This window comes from Stegodyphus dumicola, chromosome 3 (assembly GCF_044657685.1).
Source record: "Stegodyphus dumicola isolate Sdum_Otavi_A_Nest chromosome 3, ASM4465768v1".
Classification (NCBI taxonomy): domain Eukaryota; kingdom Metazoa; phylum Arthropoda; class Arachnida; order Araneae; family Eresidae; genus Stegodyphus; species Stegodyphus dumicola.
Window position 1 is genome coordinate 38,719,832 of NC_140770.1, and position 27,841 is coordinate 38,747,672.

Consider the following 27,841-nt stretch of genomic DNA (forward strand, 5'->3'; position numbering starts at 1 on the left):
TACGAGTATGAAGCTCAGTGCTGAAAAACGCAAGGACATGTTTGTTTGACTTATCAAGAAATAAAGACTATATTAATCAATGATGAAACAATGATAAATTATCATTATACATAAATCAATCTTTCAAAGGAAAAAAAATCTCTTTTTAAAAAATATCTTATGCATTGAAATATAAGTTTTAAAAATGAAATGAACACTCCTGTGCAGCAAGTGATGCTTGAAAGAAAGTTTCATATCAGCAACTAACAAAGTCCAATAACGAGATATAGTAAAATAGAAAGACAGCCATTATGCTGAATTCCAAACGCATGGAACAGCTACAGCAAATAAGATAAAAATATTTATCAGTCGTATTCTATCTGAAAAGCTAAGTTTGAATTTCTAAAGAAAGTAACCACGTATGCGTTCATTAAAGTAGCATCAAAAATGCATTGAGCATTCAATCTTCGACAAGGTAAGAACCAAATATTGCAATTTTCAGTGAAAATATTTTTTCGCTTGCTATTTTATTTTGCAGTATACGTTTTTTATTGTGAAAACCTAAGTACGTAAGTTTCCGCTTTTCGTTTTTTCAAATAAAATACAATAAATGATTTATTTTATATAAATTATTTCATTTACCGAGTTAAAAAATTAGGTTATACGTTTTATTTGCAATTAACTAGTTACTTTCTACTGAATTAACAAACAGGCATTATTATAAGTTGAAAACTCATAATAATAATAAATAAATAACATTTAAAAAATAAATAAATTTTAATTATCGGGTATTAACTGGGTTATCGGGCTATATTAACCACCTTAGATTTTATATAAGTGTACATAAATTCATGCACTGTTTTAAAAATAATCTACGTGATACTGCTATAATCTATGCTATATTAAGCTAAATAAATAATTTACTAAAATATTATTAATTCTGGAGGATCGGTACGAAGATTTTCACAACCTACTTCCTCCAAAATGTATAAGAACACCAGTTTTATTCAGTTGAACTCCGTCTAGTATGAATACAGATAATATACTACATATTTCTATAAATTTTAAACATAGAAGTAAATAACGCAAACAGTCATTACACGCATGAATTAACCTGATGATGATGTGAAACCTTAGTCGCAAACAGGAAAATTTCAAAGAGCACGCGATTCAAAATATTATGAAATACGTTAAAGATTTCATTCTTAAAACCTCAACAGAGCTCTTACTGTCATATATATTTATAAAATGATATAAAATCGATAAAAATTTGCAAACACTGATTTTATCAGCAACCGCAACTTCTTACACATTGTGATCGCAGTTGAGTAGCCTGATGTAAACCTGATTTCCCTTTCTAAAATTTTCTTGAATAGTCCGAAATCAAATGATTTCGATGTTGCTAATTATAATAATATGTGTCACCAGCTGATTAATCATTATTTACTTATCGTAGAATGAGGCGTTTATGAGAAGCATAACACAGCAATCAGATGCGTTTAGACTGTTACAGCAAATAAGCAAGTATATGACAACTTCCGCAAATAAATACATAAGTAAATTACATCTTGGAATACTTAAAAATATTCACACTATTTATGCAATTTACTTAATTACAACATACATAGAATAGTTACCATGCCCCTTCTACATACATTTGAAGGCCTTCATTTGGAAAAATTTGTTTTCCTTAAATCAAACTATTAGTGAGGTCAAAACTCCGTAACAGTGCTGTAGAGAACACAAAGACTGAACACCTCATCATTAGAATCATGTTCTCTTTAGCGTTGAGAGTAGTTTCAGTCTGACAAACGATTCTCGATACCAGTTGATACGGTGTGGTCTGGTGCTTACTTAGGTGTTCAAACCGAACAGTTGATATGGGGAAAGATAGTGGTGAGATGCTTTCATCCTACTAATATCAAAGAAAGAGACCAATGGGATGGTCTTGAGGTGCTTGTATGAGGATGTATTATGGTGAACGGACGAACGGAACTCCAAATTTGTGAGAGAGATCGTTGCTGTGATAAAGTTATCCTCTACTACATGCGTCTTTTCCGGGTGCCACTGGTCCCGACCTTGTTTTTATGGATGGCAATGCATGGCTACTGAGGACTCATGCTGTTGAGGAGTTTTTGTAAAGTGAAAATATTCACAGAATGGATTAACCAGCGTGCTTCTCTAACTTAAATCCCACTGAACATATTGTCGAATACTTTAGGCAGACGCCTGGTGGCACGATCTTATTTTCTGGAGAACGCTAGACAACTGAAACAGATGCTTCTTTCCGAATGGGAACTCTCATTCCAAAAACTGTTAGATAATCTGGTGTCGAGTATTGACAGACGATGCAACGCAACCATTGCAGTAAGGGGAGGGCCATATCCCTTACTAGAGCTCTTTGGTTTGTTGTTCTCCCTCTTGGCCAGACAATGTAACAACACCATTCTGTCAATAAAGGCTTTTTCTATTCGTTCCGTACTATGTGTATCCTATCCATTTTTTTCTGCTATACTTCTATTATTCTTTCTGATCCCTTCTTCTCAAGTACTACATTGTGCCTCTGTACTATGAATTCCATGTCTCCCAGTTGATCTTTTGGGAATTATGACCAAAATCAGAAAATCTGCTTAAGTTTTGCATATCAATGTACAAACAAGATGCCTTTAATTATCTTCACTAATCTCATATACTCTGTATCCTTGCTAAACCTTGCATATCTATGAAAAGATTCCCTTTCCAAATTATTCAACTTCGTGTATCTAACTTTTAACATATTTTCAAAGAATACTATTCCAAAATATCACCGTTTTTTTCAAACTACTCTCGCAGAAGAATCTATATAAAAAAAAAAAATTAGTCACAATTCGAGATAAAGTTCTGGTAGCTGCTATCATACATGTAAATATTTTGGAAGGAGAATGTTTTTGTGAATTTTTGCACTTTGTCACATGATGTAAAACAACCACTAAAGTTATCATATAAAAGGAAAACAGGTGCTACATTAGAAATGGAGTTTTGGTGCTGATAGGTAATTAGACGAAAGGGAAAAGAAAATTGTCTCTTCTTTTTTTTTTCCAATGGTAAGTCTGGGGGAAAATCATTCAAAACAAGCTAGCTGGTTGCCTGAAGCAGCGGTTTGTAAGCCACCTAGTATCACCAAACAAAAGTCTACATTTTCATTTACTATATTATAAAGAAAAACCGCAGAAAATAATTCATAATACATAATAAAAATTACATTTGAAATTTATTAGATTTGATGCTTCCTTAATTTATATTATGAAACTGTTTTAGTCGCCGGTCTCTTTACTTTCGGCCAGTAAATGTGGTGGTGGTGTATTCAATTATGGCAAAGCACACTAGGGCTATCTGCCTAAGGGGAGGGATGCCTTTCGTGGAGGACTTTCTAAGGGAAACTGGCTCGTATACACGTTACACATGGGGAAAACCACGAAAACGCCCATGCAGCCAGCCCGTTCGCGGGATTCGAGCCTCGGACCGAACTACCAGTGTTCAGCGACTTTACCGCTCGGCCGCTGGTGGGCCGGCCAGTAAATGTATATAAAACTTTGTATTTATGATTTTTTTGTATTAAATTATGTTTAGACATATTAATATTCATGCAACCACATTAAGAAAACAATAAAATTGTTAACAGATAGTAAACAGAAAAATTTTAACAAAAATCTCTGGTGGTCTTTACTACATATTAAATGTCCCTTCATCTATATTAAAATTTTCAGTCTCATTTCATTCATATATTTCTCCATTAAGTCAATGTGTCTGAGTTAAAATTTTGCTTTTGCACACCAGTGCAAATTGTTATTTGTTGATATTTCTAATTCAATATTCATTTATGATTTACAAAAAAGATTATGTATCACTGAAGTTACAATGACAGAGTAGTATAATACTTGCTATGAGATTCTCCCTCATAGATTATACTACTTTGTAAAATATCTGAAGAAGAGAATACTTCCAGAATGCTAATTAACAGCTTACTGCAAAGCCTTACAAAAAATGTTTTGATGCATGATTTTTGAAAAACTGAATTTTTGCTACAAATAGAGAAAATTGTAAAAAAAATCCCTCTGCTATATAAATTACCAGTTATTCATAATTTAAACATGATTACTAATAGTAATCATTAGAATAGTGAGAAATGAAAAAATAGTTGGCATAACACTCGTAGATTATTTGCTTTTGTCTAAATATATACAGTTGTCTGGCTTGTATGATGGCTAGTGAAGACAGCTATGATGACAGAAATTCTGGATTCAATATGGATAGTTTTGGATATATGAAGATGGAGTACATCCATCTGTCTAAAATTGGCTCTGAAAATCTTATGCGGCTCATAGCACTGAAAGAGGAGTACAAAATCCTCAAATAAAACTAGAATGATGTTTGATAGCTGCTGGTGTTGAGCTGCATCTTTTACCTGATATATATTATATTTAATTTTTTTGCATTTCAAGATTGTTTTATTAGATATGTGCTTATTTAACTCCAATACATTTTCCACCCATGGCTTTTAGTATAATGTAAAATGTACTTTTGTTTTCATAGAAATATTATCATTTTCTTTAATACAGTAACATTCATCATTCAGGCTGACTGAAGCCCCAAGTATTAAAGCCATCAAATATATACCACAAAACATTTTCAAGTACAATTCGGACAAAGAACAGAATTAATTATTCATGTCACTGCAGCTCTGCCAATGGAATTCTGGCATATATGAGTATGTTCCCTAAGTAAAGCTTTCAAAATGCAAAATGTTAAAATAGAACACCCAAAAGTGTAGCCATAGCATTTGTCACATAGGATGCTCCCTGAATTTACGATCTCAAACAAAAATGGTACACAATTTTGTAATAAAATATAGGAAAACTAATTAAAACACTGTGTTTATTTTAGAAGCAAAATTTTGACTCCAGCATTCTAAAATACTGTTTCTCTTGCTTCTCCACTAGCAAAATCATCAATAGTCCATTTCACACTCATAGTAATTAAAACTAATTAGGAATTAAATAATAAAACATAACATAATTAAAGAATCTTTCAAAAATAAAATTGCGTCTCAGTGAAATATATGGTCTAGCAAAGATCTTTTCTGCCCCTCTTTGATATGCACTTATATAACCTTAACAACACCCATAAATATTTCCAGCATAAAATTTCATGATTTAATGAATAAAAAATATGAGGTAATTTTAATATGCTGAAAAATATTTAAATCACATTTATATTTTTCTATATAACAGAAAAAGGTACTTTTAGTTATTAATTCTTAGTTTCTTAGTTTTTAAAATCACTGGTTATTCAAATTTCATTCATTACTGAAATTTAAAAATACCAATGGAAAACTTGCAACAATTTATTAAAAAAAATATTCTATGTTTTCTTAGTTAAAATTTTTAGTTAAAAGTTTTGCCATAGATGGATTGTTCTGAAAATATTTTATCCCGAAACTTTTTATATTAGATATCTAGACGTGTCTATATCCATCGCATTCAGATGGAATAGCAATTTTTAATACGAAACATTCAATGATAGATCTTGTATTTTATTCATATATTAGCTGCATGCTATCTGACATATAAAATATAACACATAACACATTCAATGTGGCATGTTGCCAAATTATGAATATCACCACTTGAAAAGTGCACACTGAAATCTCAGGTTCATTGACTGATGACAGGAAAAAATATTTAGATAGCTTAAATTTAACATTTTAATGTGTCACATAAAAAAATATGCAAAATACATACATACATACACACATGAGAATACCCATCCATGCATTTCTGAATTCGGTCCTGATAAAAGGAAGAGCACCAAAATATCTATTGCACGAACACATATAATTAAATGAGGGGTAGTTTTATAACATGGCAATACCATGGTGGTAAACAGAGGAAAAATAATTTACATATGAAGTCAAATGTTTGTTGTCTTGTTATTGTTGCAATTAGATCATCCAAAAAGTTCTGCAGTTTTTTAAATCAATGTGAATTTTCTTTTAATTATTTTGTTAATGCTGATAAAAAGTGACCTTAATAGAAACAAATGCATAAATATGGTCTTTTCTGTTCATATTGCATAATTCCAGCATAAGTTGTGGTTATACATATATTTTTTTTAATACAATGCTAAGCATGGTAAACCCAAAAGCTCATTTTTGTCACATTATGCTCTTTAATGGAAAACTGCCAGTCAAACTGCTCATATAATGAATGCTACATCCGGATAAAATACTTTTTCTTTTACAATGCATGAGTATGCCACACTTTAGCACAGCAGAATATTGCTCGAGTTTCAGCATGCGATTTTTGGCTGAAAAGAAATGAAGAAGCTGCTTTTTTGAAACAGTTCATTGCCAAACATGAGAAATGGATACTATAAAAATGTTAAAAAAAAAAAAAAAAAAAAAAAAAAAAAAATAGATTGTGGGGTAAGCTAAAAGAATTTTCTTTAGTAACATTGAGAGGGAACAGCTGCTTCCGAAAATAGTAAAGCTTTGTGTATAGTGTGACTACAAAGGATGATGTGTAGTCATCGAATTGGACAAGAAAATTGTAAAAATAGTGTTCTGAAATGCTAATTTTAAAAGTACAAACCATATCAAAGTGGCATATTAATTTTAAGCCTAATGCTAAACGTAATATAAAAAGCAATATAAACATCCATGTTCTGTATGGAAAAAAATCATTAGGCTTCTGTAAATCTTCAATAGAGACATCAGAATCTCAACATGAACAATCTAAAAAGCATTCTTCATCTTAATCCAAATTAAAAAAAAGGACAGTGAACATGAAATTCAAGTGACAAAATAAAAGAATCTGACAAACCGTGTGAAATCCAAAGGAAAATTGTCAATTCCTCAGATGCATTTTTACACCAGACATTACCCACCCTTCTTTCCAATGAAGAATCCTTCATCTATTGCATAAATTATGAATTACATATTTAAATGTCTATTCAAAAAGTCAACAAACTTAATTCAGTCTTCTTGGAAATGAAACGTTTATTCTTCTAGCAACCAAAGTCAATTCAAACATCAGAAATACAGTGAAACACATCTTTTACACTTTTCAAGGGAATTAATAGAAAAAGTGTAAATTGTGGGAAATTGTTTTCGATACTTTCTGATTACTGCATTCTCAGCAAGAAGTCACAAAAAAGTATTCACCACACAAAATGATATGTTGCAAAAGGGTCATATGGGAATCCATGATGTCAGCAGCAAGTATTTATGTGATAACCCATGTATGTGCCAAGCACATGTCTGTTTTGACCAGTGTGCAAACTGGAAGCTATAAGAAGTTGAGTTTCCACAATTCTCTGATGTTTATTTCAGCAAAAACATATTACGGTATGCACGGGGAAGAAAACAATGCAAAAAGAAGCACTTCTTGAAAAAGGAAAGTATTTTATTATTATGTTTCTTGCTTTTTCAGCTTTATTGAATGGAATTCTGGGTTTGGTTCGCTTTGATAGATTATGCTAAAGCAGAATATGGCTATCTGCTTAAAGGAAGTGATGCCTTTGTGGAGGGCATATAATTCCTGACGTTTTATTTTCTCCAACAGTATTATCGTTATATAACGTTGAAAGCATAAGAACAGTTTTTCCTTTTTAGGAACATCAGAAATTAATGTTTTATCTTTTTTGAAACGAAAACAGTATAGAAAATATTCCTAGTTTCATCTTCAGTTTCCGAAATGCAATCTTCATCGCCTTCAAATATTTCTAATAAATCTCACATGCGTTGCATCTCCAATTCATAGGAAGTCATTGTTTTTACCATAATGCAGCTAGAAATTTTTAAGAATTTAATATCAAGTACTTTAAAATCACTTGCGAGTAGAAATATTTACTGTTACACTCTAGAAATAAATTTCTGAACTAAATATTTAGTCAGAAAAACACTTACGCGGACAGGCGCGTGGGGTGTGTCATACCCCAGTTCCAACAAAATACCGATAAATATTTTTCTGAAACACACAGGCAAAGAAAAAGTGGTTCTGAAAGTCAACCACAACTAGAAACTCAGCTACTGAAAGCAGCACAGTATTTCAGTTTCACAAGTTAGGAACATTCCACTTTTATGTAGGATTGGGGTATGATACACCCCACGTGCTTTCCTGCATGTTAATAATTGTATGGAATTCTTAGTTCACCCCATTTTGAAAATGACTCTTGTTTTTAATGTATTAGCTTGGTAAAAATTTCTAAATGTTCTCCGAAGTTTGTAACTTTTCAGTGAGAGAGGGAAGACGTACAGATAATAAGAAAGAGCCTAATATTTTTTTTATATGCCACAGCAAAAAATGTATAACATGCTCAGAAAAGTTAATTTTTCACATGTATATTCCTGTAATTTTATGTAACTACTTAATTAAAAAAAGACTTACAAAGAGTATTAGGTGATATCATATTACATTTCAGTGCCCAGCAGTAAAAAACAACTTTATATGCATTAAAGTAAATAATTTTCAGAGTAAATGTACATATAACTGTTATGTTATTTCTGCCCAGCAATGACTTATTTGTGCAACAATGGAAATCATTTATTTAATCCTATTAATACTTCAGAATTCAGTTATGCAGTTAATATTTATACAAACACGATAGTACCTACTTTTTGAGAAAGATGTCTAATATTGTTTTTTGCTTAGCATTTTCATCTGTCTTCTTAGCTATGGGATCCATCATCTGATCCAGCAACCTTGTTTCAGCCAATGATAATTTCATGGTTAATGCAGATGAAATTGTCTATAGAGTAACCAGTATATAACTTCTGAAAAATAAAGGGAAGCAGATCGATCACCTTTTTCATCTTCCACTCTATCCTTAGCCCACTTTCAGGAAATTACTGGACACTGAATCAATTAATCTACTTCCATGTTTACCGTAAACCATCAATTACTGATATTTTGAAGAAGCTTGACTTCTTTTCTGCTTTCATCAGGCTCCATGCTGCATGATATTCTTCCCAATAGCACTTGAAGGCATCAGATATTCTTAAGTCCAAATGTTTTAATATGCTTCTCTAATTTGTGGGCAAGAACCCAATTTGACATCTTTCAGATGCAAATGCTTTGTACAAGCAGGATAATGATCAAGAAAGAGAAGGATTTTACTGTACTACGCTCCCAACTTAAAAAGTAAAAAGTATGCATTTCCAGTGCTTTTCTGTTATCGAGAGAGAGAGAGACCGGATTGAGAAATGTATGCATGTATGTGTGCATATATGTATGTATCTATGTGTGTGTATACACATACATACATGCATTTCGGAATCTGGTCCTGATAATAGAGACGTACCACATTTCCTCTAAGAAATATCAGATAATATCATGCCTTTTGATTAGAATCATAGGTAATGGATAACACTTTTAAAACAACATGGCCTTTTTGGATTTACCAATTACCAGTGGATAAAGGTTTCCAGAGCCATTGGCATTTACACTTAACATCACAGTAAGACAAAGTTTACTACCTGCATTGAACGTGTTTACCTGCATTGAACGTCAACCCTTTAAAAATTAAGCTGGGGAAGACACTGAAAAAGACAAGTTTCATCCAATGTTAAAAATGTCTTTTGGTGCATACTACTTTACTATAACCTGCCCTCTAGTCAATCATGGAAAATTTCACTTTAAAAGTATTCACTGCACAATGTTTTGTGCATAACATTATAGCACATTTTTGAATCTGCCAATCTAGTATTTATTTGACACCGAGCAGTTCTTAACATATCCCATTTTTGTGCTTTATGCAACAGCATGCCACTGACTGGAATGTTGAAAGCAAATGTAGTCTAGAGCTACTTCTTCCTTCAGCTCTCCAGCACAAATTTGCTATATGTTGCGTGCTTTCTTTTCTTTTAATATAGCCACTTTCATTTACTATTTCCATTATTAGTGTCTTTATTTTTATTGATCGTATTCAGGGCCAGAAACAATAACCCTCAGTTTCTGTGAGCCCAATACTTCTAGGCCGTCTTCTGATGTTGGAGGATTTGTAAAGGCCTTGGCTGTACAATGCAAAATACTTAAGTAAAAAAAAAAAAAAAAAAACTGGTCACTGCATGACAATTTGCTTGGTCTTGCATTTGCCCTTGTTAACTTCTTTTTAGTTCTACTGAACACCCTCTTTGCATCACATTTCATTTTCATTATATCCCAAATAAATTCTTTTCTTTTCTTTGTTTCTCCTCCCTTTTTTTTAAAGTTTAAATCATCATTCTTCCTTTATATTTGCTGATTTAGAAGGCAAAAATGGCAGGAAACTTAAAATTTTGTTAATATAAATCTAGGGCTTTGCGAACATAAGGAGACTAAAAAGACCAAGAAACAAATTTATAAATTGTGGGAAAATGTGAATTTCTGGAACATAAAAGAGGAATTATACTGGCTTGTACATTGCTCAAACTGAGTTTGGACAATGTAGGCAAGGAGTTAAAAAGACTGCCAAAATTCCAAAAAGTTTTGATTTGCATTGTTTCATTTTCAGAACAATTTAAAAAACACATTCAAGAACTATTCCTGCTTATAAACAGTAGAATGTCAGCAATATGATAGCCTCAGAACAGCTATCATGACAGAGGAAAGATCAGACAAATAACAGAAACTCTTTCCACTGCCACCAAATACAGGCAGTTAATAATAAAAAATTATTTCAGCACAACACATTGAATAGAAATGAATTAAAAAACAATTTTAGAACTGAAAATAAGCCATACATAGTTCAACTTGTTTATTATCATATAGAGAAAAAAAAATAACGTTTCAATTCAAAACAATCTGTACAACAGACAAAATTTCTTGAAAATATTTTTAGTGCTTTAATTGTTAACTGTAAATAAAATTAAATGTGGTATTGTATTTTTTTATTTATTGCAATAACCAAATGGTACACTAAAAATGCAATTTGGTACTATTCGGTTTCGAAGGCCGTAAAAAATCGCCAAAGTATTGTTGATGCCAATGCTGCCAAAAATATTTGCGGCAACCCTAATAATTGCGGCAAGAAAGGAAGTATAATAGTAAATAACTATTTAAGATTGATGATTTAATTTACATGAAAGGTTAATTTCATATAATACGTTTTTTATTATTATAATTTATATGAAAAAGGCTAAACACGACTGACTGGAAGCATAAGAGTAAATAACTATTTCAAATCATTATTATAATTTATATAAAAATTGCTAAACATAACTGAATGGATGCCTGCATCGCTATTTCGCTACCGACTTATCGCTAAAGCATAATTTCATCTCGTTGGTTGTTCAAACGTAATTTTCTATAGTGAATGATGCTTTTTCTTTGAAAAAATTCTCGGTAAAGTGCAGAATCGCCCACTTATTTGTTTGCCTCTTTTTACAAGGGTTAAAAACAATTGGATTTTTGTCAATTTTCTTTTACTTTTTAAGTGAAAATAGGTCGATGTGTACACAAATAAAGTCAAGGGTGTGCGCAGTGCCATTTTTGTGCAATTCTAGGATTTTTTTAAAGTGAAAATATGTCGATGTGCATATGGATACCGAGTATGTGCAATTCTTAAAACGCGTCAAGCAGTTTATGATTCTGCACTTACCCAAAATTCTATTGCCGACTTTTCATCATGGGCAATTCCCATGACGAAAGTCGGTATCTAGCGGGTTTGCTAGACTTGGCGCTTTTGCGCATACATTTTCGCTGCAATTTTTTTACGGCCCTCGAAACCGAATAGTACCTGCAATTTTCATTCCTGCATTGCAAGCCAATTTTGGCTAATTTTTGGAATATGGTAACAGGTAGTTTGGCGACATTTTGATAAGGCAATAAAGGTTACTAGCTAGGACTTTAGAAGTGTACATGGATAAAGTCAAGAGTGTGCGCAATGCCACTTTTGTGCAATTCTGGGATGTTTTTTTAAATGAAAATAGGTCGACGTGTACATGGATACCGTGTATGTGCAATTCTTAAAAATGCGGCAAGCAGTTTGCAATTCTGCACTTTCTCCCAATTTCGCACCTAATCTTCATCATGATTAAGCACTTTTGTTCTATAAAAGTTTTAGCATAAGCGTAATTCGGCTAGCAGATTGTTGTAAAAAAATGTTGAGTAAAAAAAAAAAAAATGCCTTTACTTCGTGAAAATAAAATGGCGTCCAAACAAAAACTAGCAGGTTGTTGTAGCAGGGTTGGTCGCCAAATTTTCGCCAAGTTACCATAATTCAAAGTTTAACCCCAATTTCTTGTAATTTTATGTTTTTTGTAAATACAAACAACAGCACACAATTAAAATAACTATGGAATCAAAACAAATCACTAAAAACAAATTGGCCTGTTATTCATAGAAAACATGGTATCCTGTCATTAATATTACATGGTTATTTTTAACGGAAAAAGTTTTGGTTAAAATTTACTCTATGGTACCCCTTCACAAATCGTTACTTTTTTTACCCTGAGATCGGTGTCAGGAAGAAACGGCACCAATTTCAAGATGGTGTCGATCCTTTTGTCAGCTACACAAAACCAAAACAAGAAGTCAAAGAATTATACAAACTTGATGTCCATGTACACATCAACCGATTTTAACTTGAAAAAACATCAGAGAATTGCACAAACTAGGTATTGCACACTGCCTTAACTTTGTCCATGTACACATTGAACTAAATCAGGAAGTTAAAACTATCATGTTAACCAGAAAAAATTTGCCGCTGTCTTAACAAAGAGACAAACAAATAAAGAAAAATACACAAACAGAGAGTAATAAATAACCAAAAATACATATTTCCTAACATAAAAACATTTAACAACAAATCTTTCAACAAAAATTAACACACATAGATGAATAAATAAATGAAATGTCAACATACCTTTTCTTCACATGCATACATTCAAGCTTTCCAATACCATCTCCTCCATCCTCCACATAAGCAATTCAGTTGCATTTTTGGTCGTTTCGACTCATCCATTGTTAATTTCAGGTAAATACGTTCAAATTCACAATTTCATCATAATCCAAATACAGTCAAAAGTCTTTAATCCGGAGTCGTCGGGACTTCGGATTCCGGATTATAGATCATCAGTTTAAATCTGGTACAATGGCATGCAGAAATTATAAAATAAAAAATATGAAACCATAATTTATGAAATAAAGAGCAATTATGATCTAAAGGGTATCAAAATTTACCAAAAAAAACTTTATTTGTTTACTTTATTAAATATTTCTTTTAACACGCGCATGCGAAAAGCATACATTACGCATAGTTGAAATTAGAAAATCGCAACCAGAAAACTATTTGATTTGTGTTCGTGATATTTATAATGGCGAGGTATTTGATTTAAATCATATCAAAGATGGAGTACATCGAGATGAAATACTACATTTAGTATGGGATTATAAGCTGAATAAAATAAAAACATCTGCCCTGAAGATAAGGATAGTGCTGACAGATCAACTTCCAGTTCATTGCGTGCAGCGACATCCCCCCCCCCGCGCAGAGCACTGTGAAATTGATAAACAGATTTCGGAATGGTTAGAGAAACAAAGGAGCCTTTATCCATTTTTTGCAACAATTCCCCTTTTTGTTTGATGTGCATTGAAACATGCTTTCCCTTTGTAGATTCAGCATTGGAAATTCTATTTGACATAATCGAAAGTTCCAACTTACTTTTATAAAACTGCTCTAACAGTCTGCAAAAAATAATAAGCCGGATCCAATTCGAAGATTAAGGAAAAACACAATATGCAACATTAACTGAAATAGATAATTAGATAATTTTAGCTTAGCTTATACCGTCCGTTATACATTAAACGCGCATGCATACATGCATATGCACACGCGTAAAGGTATTACAAGCATGCGCAGAAAGTTTGTAGCTTTGAGGTCCGAATTATAGATCATTCCGGATTAATGACTTTTGACTGTACATATTTCCTAAACCATCAACAATTATCCTCTTATTTACCTCAGACATACTCAAATAATAGATAGGTTGATCTTTACATTATGGTAACTTGGCGTTTTTTTGGCGAAAATTTGGCGACCAACTCTCCTACAGCAACCCTCTATATTTTTTTCCCGCCGCCATTTTGTCTTCACGAAGTAAAGACATGTTTCTTTTCCTTTTATCTACTGAACACTTCTTCCAACAATCTACTAGCCGAATTACACTTATGCTAGAAATTTTATCTAACAAAACTGCTTAATCATGACAAATATTCACTGCAAAATTGGGAAAAAGTGCACAATACCATACTCCTTACGTGTTTTTCAAAATAACACATACACATAAACCATGTACACGCCGACTTATTTTTACTTAAAAAAACATCCCAGAATTGCACAAAAATGGCATTGCGCACACTCTTCACTATATCCATGTACACTGCTTTTTTCTCATAAATTAGAAAAATTTCACGAAAATACATGACAATTTTCTCAATCTTTAAACCCGGTAAAAAGAACATATATGAAATTACCTGATCGCGAAAAAGTATTTACCCTTTCCAAATATGAACATTTCCACATATAAAATAAATAAAATATCCAAAAACATTTACCTCTAAATCATCTATTACATTATACACGTCACCAACGAATTCATACCGCAAGCATTACAAATACTTAGTATCAAATATTTAAATTATTTCCATGCACGTTTGCTTCAACTTAAACGTGTACCAAATTCCTACAAACATAAAATTCACAAAATAACTATCATTTAATTAAAATATATCTAAACCATGTACACGTCGACTCATTTTTACTTAAAAAAACTTCCCAGAATTGCAAAAAAATGGCATTGCGCACAGTCTTCACTATATCCATGTACACTGCTTTTTTCTCATAAATTCGAAAAATTTCACGAAAATACATGACAATTTTCTCAAACTTTAAACCCGGTAAAAAGAACATATATGAAATTACCTGATCGCGAAAAAGTAATGAACATTTCCACATATAAAATAAATAAAATATCCAAAAACTTTTACCTCTAAATCATCTATTACATTATACACGTCACCAACGAATTCATACCGCAACCATTACAAATACTTATTGTCAGATATTTAAATTATTTCCATGCACATTTACTTCAACTAAAACGTATACCAAATTCCTACAAACATAAAATTCACAAAATAACTATCATTTAATTAAAATATAATTAAATTCAAAAACACTACTTAAAATATAAATGAGCACATACATTAAATTAATACATACATAAATACCCATTTCGAATTCACTTTAGTTACGGCCATGGGATCCAAAAATTCACGAACACTGTTTCACACAACACAGAATAAAGCCAAATACAAAATTTCCATATTTTTCCCCGATTTCCCCCCTTTTCCGATTAAAGAACCGTAATTCGTCCATTAATATCACATGACATATCCCATGATCTCTCATTTCCCTCACACAAAATAATGCGTAATCGGAACTGAGTACTGCTCACATTATTACCAAAGTGCCAGTTAGTAACCTTTATCGCCTCCAAAATGTCGCCAAACTACCAGTTACCATATTGTAAAGATCAACCAATAGATACTTTTCTGTTTCGCCGGCGCAGTTCTCACCAAGTACACTTTATTGGCGAAAACACACAGTATACACATAAAAAGTGTTGACAAATGTTAGTTGTAAGAATTTTTTATTTTGAAGGTATAAACATTTTAATGTCGTTTGAAATTTTGTAGAAAAGCCAATAAATTTGTAAAAAAACAATTCGAATTTACTATGCTTTCATCGTACAACATCCTGATTTGGTGGTTCGTATCACGTGACCCCAAGTGATCTCATCTCGCACGTAAACTACGCTATAAAAATCTTATTCTCTCGGTAATTATCTACATTAATTTCAAGTTAAATCTTAATTTGGAATACAAGTTTAAATGCAAGAATTATTTCAATTCGTATGAATAGCTTACTCAGAAATTAAAACCACAGTTCTTTACTTCGCTAGTGCATTCTCATTAAAATTGATAAATTTAACCCTTGACTTTGCCTGTTCTATATTTTTGCCATTGCGTAAGCAGTGTGATTGCATTCTAATTGACTTAATTACCGCTCGTGAATGGTCTTAGCGCATAAAATTGAACTATCTGGTAAAACTTCTATGTAATTGTATGCAGGTATTGAAAGAAACAATCAATCTGATAAAAAATGGCTGCGACTTGTTTTGAAAATGTAAAATTTAAAGTAAAAGGTTACCAGCGAGGATATTTCGTTTGGCATCAGTTTTACCATTACTGGCAACTTTATCACTTGCGCCGACAAAACGGAAAAGTACAGAATAATGTTACCCAAGGCAAAATACAACACAATGCACATGTAACCAAACACAGCAATTGAAAAGAATGGTAAAAATAAAAAAACCCAATCCATACAAAAGAGTTACTATGACAAAAATTAGCCAAAATTTCAATTTATCACAAAATGTTCGGCGATATTCACAGAAATAACCCCCCCCCTTTAATGAAAAAAAAACAACCCACAATTTTCCCCAAGGTTAGTTTTGCCAACATTATCAACATTAGGGTCACCGGAAAAATTATTTCACGCAGCGGGCTTCAAGATTTCATGAACAACCAATACCATTTGGCAGTTTTTTCAGACAGAAACCAAGGGGTACTGTAGTACAGATCAGCCAAATTCTTTATGCATAATTTTAGCTGACAATACAATATTGCACTCTTCATAACAATATTCTAGAATTTGACTCTAAACAGAAAGATAACTTCATTCATTCAGTCATATTTTATTATACCATATGGCTTATTTTAAATTAGTATTATTTTTTGTTTTTAGCCCAGAAGGGCTATTAATTTCATTTTGGTATTTTGCAATAAAAACTTAAATGTGTTGAATCACTTTTCAAATTGTTGCTATCAAATATTATCACCCTGTATTATATTTAAAGAAATTAAATAATGAAGATTCTGCATAAATGTATGTATGCCTCTTGCATTGTGATAAAACAATGGCACCTAGAGCCATCAAATTTTGAATAACGCAATCCTGCACCCGAATATGGGCATCTGGAAGTACAAATTTGTTTTATTATTTATTTGATACTTTGGTTAATCTTTACTTTACTTTCTCGCTTGGCGAACTGTTGATTTTTTGACACCAAGATCGGAGCCACGAAGCATTGCCACCAATTTCAAGATGATGGCAATCCTTCCACCCTCTACAGAAAATCAAAACAAGAAATCAAACACTTACACAAACTCTGTATCCATGTACACATCTGCCTATTTTAACTTAAAAAAAAAATCAGAGAATTGCACAAACTAGACACTGCTCACTAATTTAACTTTATCCATGTACACCTCAACCTATTTTAACTTAAGAACAAATCAGAGAATTGCACAAACTAGGCATTGTGCACTAATTTAACTTTATCCATGTAGACACCAATAAATGAATAAAACGTCAATTATTTAAACAGCGGGTAAATACGTATAATAGCATGCAAGAAAGTCAGAAATCCGTTCCTTCTATTTTATGTACTCCTTCAGAAATTATAGTCATATCTGGAATAATATATCATTTATAACACTAAACAAACATTCAAACACCACTTTCATAAAACATTATGCACGTGCAACCAAACACAGCAACTCAAAATCTACAGTCTATACAAAAGGGTAACTATTACAAAAAATAGCCAAAATCTCAACCCATTTGGCAATATTTGCACCCCTCCCCCCAAGACTAGTTTCAACCATATTATCAACATTAGGTTACAAAAAAACCTACTTCGCGCAGCAGGCTTCCAGATTTCACGTACAATCAATACCACTTGGCGACTTTTTCAGACAGAAACGAAGCGGAGCCGTACAGTAAAGTTCAATCCACACTTTATTTATCTTTCTATTTCACACTTAATTTTTCAACTATATTTTCATTCATGAAACTTTAACGAATTTTTGATTAACAAACTTAATGATTTCAAAGCAAGCAATGATAACATTGTATGGATGGGGATGGACTTTTTTTTCCTCTCTAATGTGTAAGACTATGTATCGGAAATTCTAAAGATATGCTCTTTTTAAATTATTTTGTGATATTGCTGTCGAATTGAATTTTATAGTTTCAAAATTCTAGCAGTTTTATAAGCAAATTGTGATATTTTTTGCTTTAAACTTACTTTTAAAATATGCACTTTTGAAATTTGCTTGCAAGGGAAGAGACTGCCATACAATTGCAGCAGAAATACAATTTTTGCCACAAAATGGCCAAAGGTAACCAATGCTTTGAATTTATTCTTAAAGTAATAAATTAAAAATAATTAAATAACAAAGTATGCAAAAGTTACTTACATTTATCCTTTATTTGATATCTAGTATATAATTAAAATAATATTTATCACATAAAGTAAAATAAATTTTGAGCAAATCACTTAATATAAAAATTATTTATGCATATGACACTAATATATAATTGCCACTGATCTAATATTTAAGTGTTTTAACACTAATGTAAGTATAAATGCTTAGCATTAATGTAATTAATGTGTAATATTACCATCTAAACACAAACTGCATTATTATCTGACATAATGAAATGTTAGTCAAAATGCAAAATAAAGATAAAAATTACTTGCAATATGCATTTTTCAAACTAATATGGCAAGAATTTAGAATAAATATTTTAGATTGGTAGACTTAGCAAATTACCAAATTTTATAATTCTGACTTTCTTCCAATCAAATTGGAGATAACAAACAACAAAATTTGTCGATATGGAAAGTGAACACAGAGCAATCTCTCATTAAAGTATTATCTAGAAATAAAACATGGAAAAAGGCGCAAACTGTAGCATTTGGCATAAATATTACAAGCTATAAAATTTACCAATGTATTTGCAACAAAAAACCAATGTATTTTCTGAAAAAGAGAACTCAATTTCAAAACATTTGCAGTGTTTTTAATATGCATTATACATAGCTAAATTCTTTCATACATAATCTCTGTTTAAAAATTGGTAAATTTAATTATCAGGTAATTTAATTAGCAGATGATAGAAGAAATATACAAAATAACTAACTAGCATAAAAAATATGCAAATATTCAGTCACGTGTTTTAAAAGAAAATTAAATCATACCGTTTATAAGGAATAATAGACGGAAACGATGATTTATTTTGCACGAAGGTATTTTCCTTGTCGTCAAAGGTGCTGAGTTGCACGTATGACCCATGAGTAGACCTACTTACGGATTGTTCACGTATCATTTCAAATAAAATTTCGATGCTTATATGAAAATAATTATATGTAACGTATTTAAATAGGTTATATATTTATTTGCACATCTAAAAAGTTTCTGCTCGCACCGGTAAACAAAAACTATGACGCAATCTACCAGCTAAAATTGCAGTTAAATATCAACACAACATTTGCAATATTTATTTATATGCACATCTTCACAAAGTATCGACTGTATATTCGTGTTTAAGACAAACGCCAGAGGGCGCGGACGATTGTGAAAAACAGTTGGAGCTAAATGCTGGGTAATACTTTCTGTCTCGGACTTCCTATTTCGTGCACATCATAAATGCATTTTTATAAACACATTAAAAACTAGATATCTTTGAATTTTATGAGTGAAAATAGTTTCACGAAGCATTTGAGTAGCAAGGTGATTAAAGACAGTGAAAAGCATAATCATAAAAAAGCAGCTGCTTTCGGATCCATGCGAAGTGTGCTTCAAACTATTTCAGCATTGAAAAATAGACAAGAGGCTGCAAAATTGGAAAAATGACAAAGAAATTATTGCAGACTTTTCATACAAGAAGAATAAGAAAAATGAATTCTAAACGAGTATTTTATTTTAATACAGACTGTGAATATTACTTTTCAAACGGTGAAAAATATTTTCGGTTGCGGACATTTAGCCGACGGGACACGTAACCGACAAGACATTTAGCCGACAGGGACACTTAGCTTTAGCCGACAGGGCATTTAACCGACACGTATACTTAACCAACAGATCATTTAGCCGACACGGACAGTTAGCCGACACGGACAGTTAGCCGACAAGACAGTTAGCCGACAGGGACACTTAGCCGACAGGACGTTTTGCCGACACAGAAGTTAGTCGTCAAGACATTTAGCTACGGGACACTTAACTGTCAACGCATTTAGTCAACAGGACACTAAGCCGACAGTGACTTTTAGCTGACACGTACCCAATAATTATTCGAACTTACTATCAATTACAAAATTTCTCGACTTCTCCATAAGTTCAATATTTAACTTATTTTTTTCATTATCAGTAAAATCCATTTTTCGATTCTTAAAGATCTCATATGTGCTTTTAATTATTGTGTTAATTTAGCATTGTTTGATATGTATCGTGCTGTTTGGTGTATATTGGCCAAATTGAAAAACGCTCAAATTTCTCGTCAGGGAATATGAATGAAATTTCGAAAGGAAAAAAGAATTTTTTTAGCTAAGTACGGCGGTCACTTAATTACATTTTAATGTGGGATCTTCAAAAATTATCTATAAAGCTTCTTCATTTAATAAACTGGGTTCTTTTGAACAATTTCACATCGTTAATAATTTTTCTTGTTTCCTTAATGATATTAATTTTCCAATCTCTCTCTTCTAAATGCTTTCAAATTTCTAATACAGTCAAAAATCGTTAATTCGGACACCCATAATCCGGAATAATCTATAATCCGGACCTCAATTCTATAAACTTTCTGCGCATGCGTCGCGTTCACGCATGCGCATAGGCTTTTACAAGTGCGCGTAAGACCTTTACGGCTGCGAATATGCGGGTGCGCGTTTAATGTGTAACGGACGGTATAAGCTAAGCTAAAATGATCTAATTCAGTTAATGTTGCAGATTGCGTTGTTCCTTAATCTTCGAACTGGATCCGGCTTATTATTTTTTGCAGACTGTTAGAGGAATTTTATAAAAGTAAGCTTGAACTTTCGATTATGTCAAATAGAATTTCCGATATACATTTACTAATATGTAAAGGTTCTATAAAGCGAAAGTATGTTTCGAAATCCGAAATCTGTTTATCAATTTCACGCCGCGGCGCGCAATGAATTGGAAGTTGATCTGTCAGCACTATCCTTATCTTCAGGGCAGATGTTTTTATTTTATTTGGCTTATAATTCCTTACTAAATGTAATATTTCATCTCGATGTACTCCGTCTTTGATATGGTTTAAATCAAGTTCCTCGTCATTATAATTCGCTTCCGATAGTGAAGAAAGTGACCCAGAGGTTGTTGAAAACGAAAAAATTTCGATTGACAAATTAATCGGTATTCTCAACTCAGCAATTATAGGACTTCGACAGCGGAACTTTGTAACTAAACAAGAAATTATGTCTGTTTATAGAATTAAAGAGAAAGTATTATCACATAAAAAAGCAACTTAAACAATTTACATTGAATGAAATATTTAATAAAGTAAACAAATAAATATTAAGCTTTTTCTTTTTGTAAATTTTGATACCCTTTAGATTATAATTGTTCTTTATTTCATAAATTACAGTTTCATATTTTTAATTTTGTAATTTCTGCATGCCATCTTACCAGATTTAAACTGATGATCTGTAATCCGGAAAAATCGATAATCCGGAATCGCCGAAGTCCCGACGAATCCGGATTAACGACTTTTGACTGTACCTTTACGTTTCATTACTATTTTACTCATCACATCATATTACATTCCTTATCTTACAAAATCATTTGGCTACTCCCACTAATGAAATTTCCTTTCCCTGTCATGAAAAATCTGAATAATGCAATAAAAATTATTGTTATTCTTGAATTATACTTTTTATAGAAACATATGGTGTTGAGGGTTAGTTTAGCAAATATATTTTATTTTGTTATTAAAAGCAATTAAAAAAAGTGGATTTTTATAAGGTATAAATTATTTGTGACCTCTATAATTTGCAGTTCATGCCACCATTCTTGAGTTAAAAATTTTGTAACAGTTTACTGACCACGCCTCTCGCTTAAAATACTTACTTAAGTTAATGTTTTAGAGCCCTAAACTAGTGCATAATGCTTAATTTAGAAGTAAAATATTCTTTAAGGTTTTGTTTTATTCATAACTGAAGCTGCAGAAGGAGGGCCACAAACCAAGTAGGGCGGAGCAAAGTGTCACATCGTAAGAGTCACCGTAATGAGGTGTCATCTATCAATGCTAGATTTAACTAGATGAGTCATGTAAATAGAAAATATTATGTACTGTGTTTTGAATGTCGCGATGTGTAATTTTCAATATGATATGTTATAATAATGTTTTCTTATAAAGTATAACTGTACTATTCCGTTTTGAGGACCGTAAAAAAATTGCTGCGAAAATGTATGCGCAAAACCGCCAAACTAGCAAACGTGCCCATTTAACAGCGCGCCAAGTTTCACACTGCGTAAGCTTATATAGTTCTTTATTTCTTAAGACGCCATTGAAATACTAGTTTAATTTTTAAATACTTTTTGGATCTTAAATCCTTTTTGATATCCTATGGATTTAACAATTTGGGAATTGCCCATGACGAAAAGTCTGCAATAGAATTTTGGGTAAAGTGCAGAATCACCCACTGCTTGACGCGTTTTTAAGAATTGCATATACTCGGTATCCATGTACACATCGACCTATTTTCACTTAAAAAAATCCCAGAATTGCACAAAAATGGCACTGCGCACACCCTTGTCTTTATTTATGTACACATCAACCTATTTTCAATTAAAAAGTAAAAGAGAGTTGACAAAAATCCATTTGTTTTTACCTTTTTAAAAAGCGGCAAACAAATAAGTGGGTGATTCTGCACTTTACCGAGAATTTTCTCAAAGAAAAGGCATCATTCATTATAGAAAATTATGTTTGAACAACCAACGTGATGAAATTATGCTTTATCGATAACTCTTTAGCGAAATAGCGATGCAGGCATCCATTCAGTTTTGTTTAGCAAATTTTATATAAATTATAATAATGATCTGAAATAATTATTTACTCTTATGCTTTCATTCAGTCATGTTTAGCCTTTTTAAATAAATTTCAATAATAAAAAAGTATTATATGAAATTAACCTTTCATCTAAATTAACAAATCAATCTTAAATAGTTATTTACTATTATACTTCCTTTCTTGCGTTAGGGTTGCCGCAATTATTTTTGGCAGCACTGGTATCAACAATAGTTTGGCGACTTTTTACGGCCCTCAAAACCGAATAGTACCAACATAACTTTTTGCAATATCTGTTAAAAATGTATAAATTTTCATTTCATTTTTCATTAATTTTTTTTTCTCTTTCATTCCTTCTCTTTCTCGATTTTGCTTTAGCTTTACGGATAGATTTTGAAGATCGTATTAAAGTGTAATTAAATCTTTAGGTGTGTTCGGTCTGGACACACCTAAAAATTTCTTTTTGCACACACAGAAAAATTGAATGAAGAAGGATTTATAGGTTACTTTAGCTTACTCTGAACCTTCTTTATTTATAGTAGATGGCAGCTCAACACAAACCAGTCCATATATTTTAGCCATGTTTAGTTTTTTAAGACCCTCATTTTTCAAAGAAATCTTCCAGATTTTTTTAGGGTATAAAAATTGTTTGAAAAGAAATTTCTATGTTATTTTTTGGCTGTATGCTAATCTCCTTATTCTATACTAGTTTTAAATTTTTACCTTGAAATATTGCCTAAAATAAAACGGCGAACCCTAGGTGTGCCCAGACCGAGCTGACCGATAATCTAGGACAACTGAGAGTCTGTATTTTTTGTTTCTAGGCATCTTATTGGTCAGTTCATTGACAACAGTGCTCGTTTCAGCACTCTTTCCGAAGCTCTATTCAATCAATGTGCCACTTTGGGCACACCCACAGAATTAAAACGATAAGCGCTATCTTTACAAAATTTTACTTGTGTACTCCTCTAGGCCTAATTAGACTGCCTACCTTTTTTTTTCTTTTTTTTTTTTAATCAAAACTACGACTTTAAAGGGTAGCGTGCCGGAAAGTGTTACGTGACCGCTGTACTTAGCTAAAAAAATTCTTTTTTCCTTTCAAAATTTAATGCATATTCCCTGACAAGAAATTTCAGCGCTTTTTCAATTTGGCCAATGTACACCAAACAGCACGATACATATCAAACAATGCTAAATTAACACAAAAATTAATAGCACTTTAAGCATCAAAAATGAATTTTACTGATAGGCGAAAAAATGACTTAAATATTGAACTTATGGAGTAGTCGAGAAATTTTGCAATTTATAGTTTAAATAATTTTTGGGTATGTGTCTGTTAAACGTTACTGTCAGCAACCTGTTGACTAATTGTATTGACAGTCAAGTGTCCCGTAACTAAATGTCCTGTCGGCTAACTGTCCGTGTCAGCTAAATGTCCTGTCGGCTAAGTGTCCTTGTCGGCTAAATGTACTGTCAGCTAACTGTGCGTGTCGGCTAAATGTCCTGTCAGCCAACTGTCTGTGTCGGCTAAATGTCCTGTCGGCTAACTGTCCTTGTCAGCTAAATGTGTTGTTGGCTAACTGTCCGTCTCGGCTAAATGACCTGTCAGCTACGTGTCCTTGTCGGCTAAATGTACTGTCAGCTGACTGTGCGTGTCGGCTAAATGTCCTGTCGGCTAACTGTCCTTGTCGGCTAAATGTACGTGTCGGCTAAATGACCTGTCGGCTAAGTGTCCGCGTCGAATAAGTGTCCTGTTGGCTAAGTGTCCTTGTCGGCTAACTGTCCGTGTCGGCTAAATGTCCTGTCGGCTAAGTGTCCTTGTCGGCTAAATGTCCTGTCGGCTAACTGTTCTTGTCGGCTAACTCTCCGTGTCGGTTAAATGACTTGTCGGCTAAGTGTCCTTGTCGGCTAAATGTCCTGTCGGCTAACTGGTGCCGGTTAAGTGTCCCGTCGGTTAAGTATCACGGACACAAAAATTTTTGAAGTCAAAGATATGTATAATTTCCATGCCTTTTAGAATGCTTTCAACAAACTGATAATGCAAAATCACAATTCACAATTAATTTATATCAGAATTTGCTTATATAAGAATCACAACAATTTCTCTCGCCTGAATTCATTTTTCATTTGATGTTAGGTATGTTCTAAGGTGTCGTAAGTTTAGTCGTGAACAATAATTTTGTTATCATAGAAAAGAGGCTGGGAATATATCACGTTATTGAAAAAAACTCAATTCTAATCTTATTTTAGAACTGCCTTGGGAAATGCGCCTCTGGTTTACCCATTTTGAGCTTTTTGTGTAATATACCGAATTCTACGAATTTTCCCACTGCAGTTTTTCAGTTTACGGATTTATAATTTCCTAATGATAATATTTTGCACTTGTTTAGAGGAATTTTATTTTATTATGTGATATTGTAAAGTAAAAGCCTTTAACAAAGCAAAACTATTTCGAAACATACGAATTTTTGAACGGCTTTGAGTTAGTCTTATGTTTTTGTCAAATATATTCGCTAACTCGGACAGCTCCTGTGGGAGAGGATTATCACAATTCAAAACTGCACCATTTATTAAAACTTTCCTTTTCAAAACGTGTTCAACTGCTCGCGATTTGACAAACACAGGCATTTTTAATAAAGATTAAAGTTACTGTGCTCATGAAACGGAAACACTAAAAGCTAGAAACGTATGTAAAGTTGTCTGAATTAAAAATGGAGGATTAAACTAACACTTCCGACTCTAAAATACAGTTATGATTGGAAGAAATTTGTAAAATCTCTAAGTACATTTATTATATCTTATACTAATTGCCAGGAAAATGTACAGATCTGAAAGCTTTAAGCGTCAGTGCCACAACTGTCAATTCTTAAAGTGAAGATTATCCACTTCAACCCTGACAGCCCGATATTTCTTACCCACAAAAAAGAAAAATAACATAAAAATGTTGCACCTGTAGAGTTTTTCATCCTAAAATCATAATAATTGCATAAAATACTCGTGGAACGTAAATTTGACAAATTAACGTCCACAGAAGACTGCTTTTTGCTGCTGTAGTATATTTCGTATAATTCCTCCAAAACGTGCTGTGTTGATTTGCCTCATGAGAGGGCTAGATACGTAAACTTCTGATAAGAACAGTAGTATAGTAGGCTCCATTTAATAAGATCGCATTTATCCACAGCTATTTTAATAACATTAACCGAATGATGACATGAGGAAAAAAAGCCTTCAACATAGCAATGGACTTTAATTTAATATAAATATAACAAAGAAAATAAAAATATGTATTTTTACAGAATTTTAATTAGGGTAATGAAAAGGCTTTTTTATGAACTGTTCATAACGTTTCTGAAAATTATTTGACTGCTATTGTATTCCTAATCTTAACATTCAGATGGTATTCTTCAATAAAAGAGAACTTGACTGTGTAAAATTTAAAATTAGGTGAAAAGTAATCCTTTAGTTAGGCGTAGATGTTTTCAGAGAAATTTTAATTCATGAGGGGGAAAATCTACAGCATTTTATTTTACTCCCGAAAGAGAGGGACCTCTGTCTGAGCTATCTAAATATTAATAGAATTATTGAAAATCTATGCCAAACTAAATTGTTTTTCCCCTTAATTTAAAATGAATTCGAAGTTAAATTCGAAACTAAAGGGTTTGGCGACTTATCCCCTTCCTTGGCGACAATTCTCTGTCATTTGGCAATTTTTTTTTCTAAATTTTGAATTTATTTAAGGACCTTAGGCGTCGCGACTGAAAAAAGTTTAAAAACCCTGATTTATATGATCCAGCTTTATTAGCTAAATGAATTAGAGATTGTCAAATTGGACACTGCAGTATAATTCGAATGGAGTTTTACTTCAAAAAAGGGATTTCAGTAAAGCGAGTTGGCACAACAGATTTCAGTTAGGAGGCAGAATTGAAAATGCGTATATAAAATATGGAACTGAATAATTACGCAGATACTTGCACATACATATTTCATATTATATGAAAGCTAAAGATAATGAGGAATAGGAAGAAAATGCTTTCACTTCTTGGGAAAGTAAGAAATATGAACGTCATAACCAGTGTACATTTTAATATCTTTTAACATAATGGAATAAAAGGAATTTTAGAAGATTTCTGACACATTTGTTAACGACAAACAAAACGCCAAACAACTCATTAAAAGAAAGCGTGATAACAGATGTTAATAATTTTAAAGTATGTGAACGTATGAATTTCTAAAATCTATGCGTATTAAAATGAAAATTTGAATCCAAATTTGTTTGGCCCGAATTAGTAGAAGGCAAGATTAGCATTTCACTAACGGAAGAAGAATCGGATAAAATTTTGAAATTTTCTTCGAAGAACGCATTATTTATTAGCAACGAGATCAAATTTAAAGAGATGAATGAATATTAAATTGTGTAATTAGTTTAAGAATTTGATATAAATTAGGATAATACATTTATTTTATATTAAATTACCTGGAGAAAAGTCATCAATTAATTCTCTTTCAAATGTTTACCCCATATTTATTTTTAATGATTTTATTTTCTCCAAAGTCGCTTTGGGGGAAAAAAAAATTATTCCGTATTTATTTTCACTGATTTTATGTTTTAAAAAGTCTCTTTGGGAAAAAAATTACTTCGTATTTATTTTAACCATTTATTCCCCAAGTCAGTAATAAATCTTATGCAATAAATTTCAAGACAATTTCTATCATTATTGATATGTATGCTTATTTCTTTTCAGGTGCAGATTACTAAGGCGCCAATAGAAGACTGCAGGTATAATCTATGAAGAAAAAGGACCCAGATTGTCATAGATTTTGAAACATTCCTTTTTATTAAACACTTGTGAATGAAGCTTTTAATTAAAGAATAATGGTTCAAAACCAAGGAAGAATATATTCT

At 32.1% G+C, this 27,841-nt stretch overlaps 1 protein-coding gene and 1 long non-coding RNA gene across 2 annotated transcripts in view; one reads left to right on the top strand and one right to left on the bottom strand.

Moving 5' to 3' along the window:
* The window catches only part of LOC118198992 (scoloptoxin SSD14-like), an 87,723-nt gene extending 68,329 nt beyond the window's left edge, over positions 1-19,394 (bottom strand). The window contains exon 1 of the mRNA XM_085812777.1: positions 19,109-19,394. Within this exon, the coding sequence (XP_085668903.1) occupies positions 19,109-19,236 (128 nt within the window). The 5' untranslated portion in view covers positions 19,237-19,394. The remainder of the gene's footprint in view (positions 1-19,108) is intronic.
* Positions 212-27,833, top strand: LOC146997969 (uncharacterized). The gene is made up of 2 exons (XR_015040177.1): positions 212-454; positions 27,681-27,833. It is a non-coding gene; the product is annotated as an uncharacterized LOC146997969 (long non-coding RNA).
* The last annotated feature ends 8 nt before the right edge of the window (positions 27,834-27,841 follow it).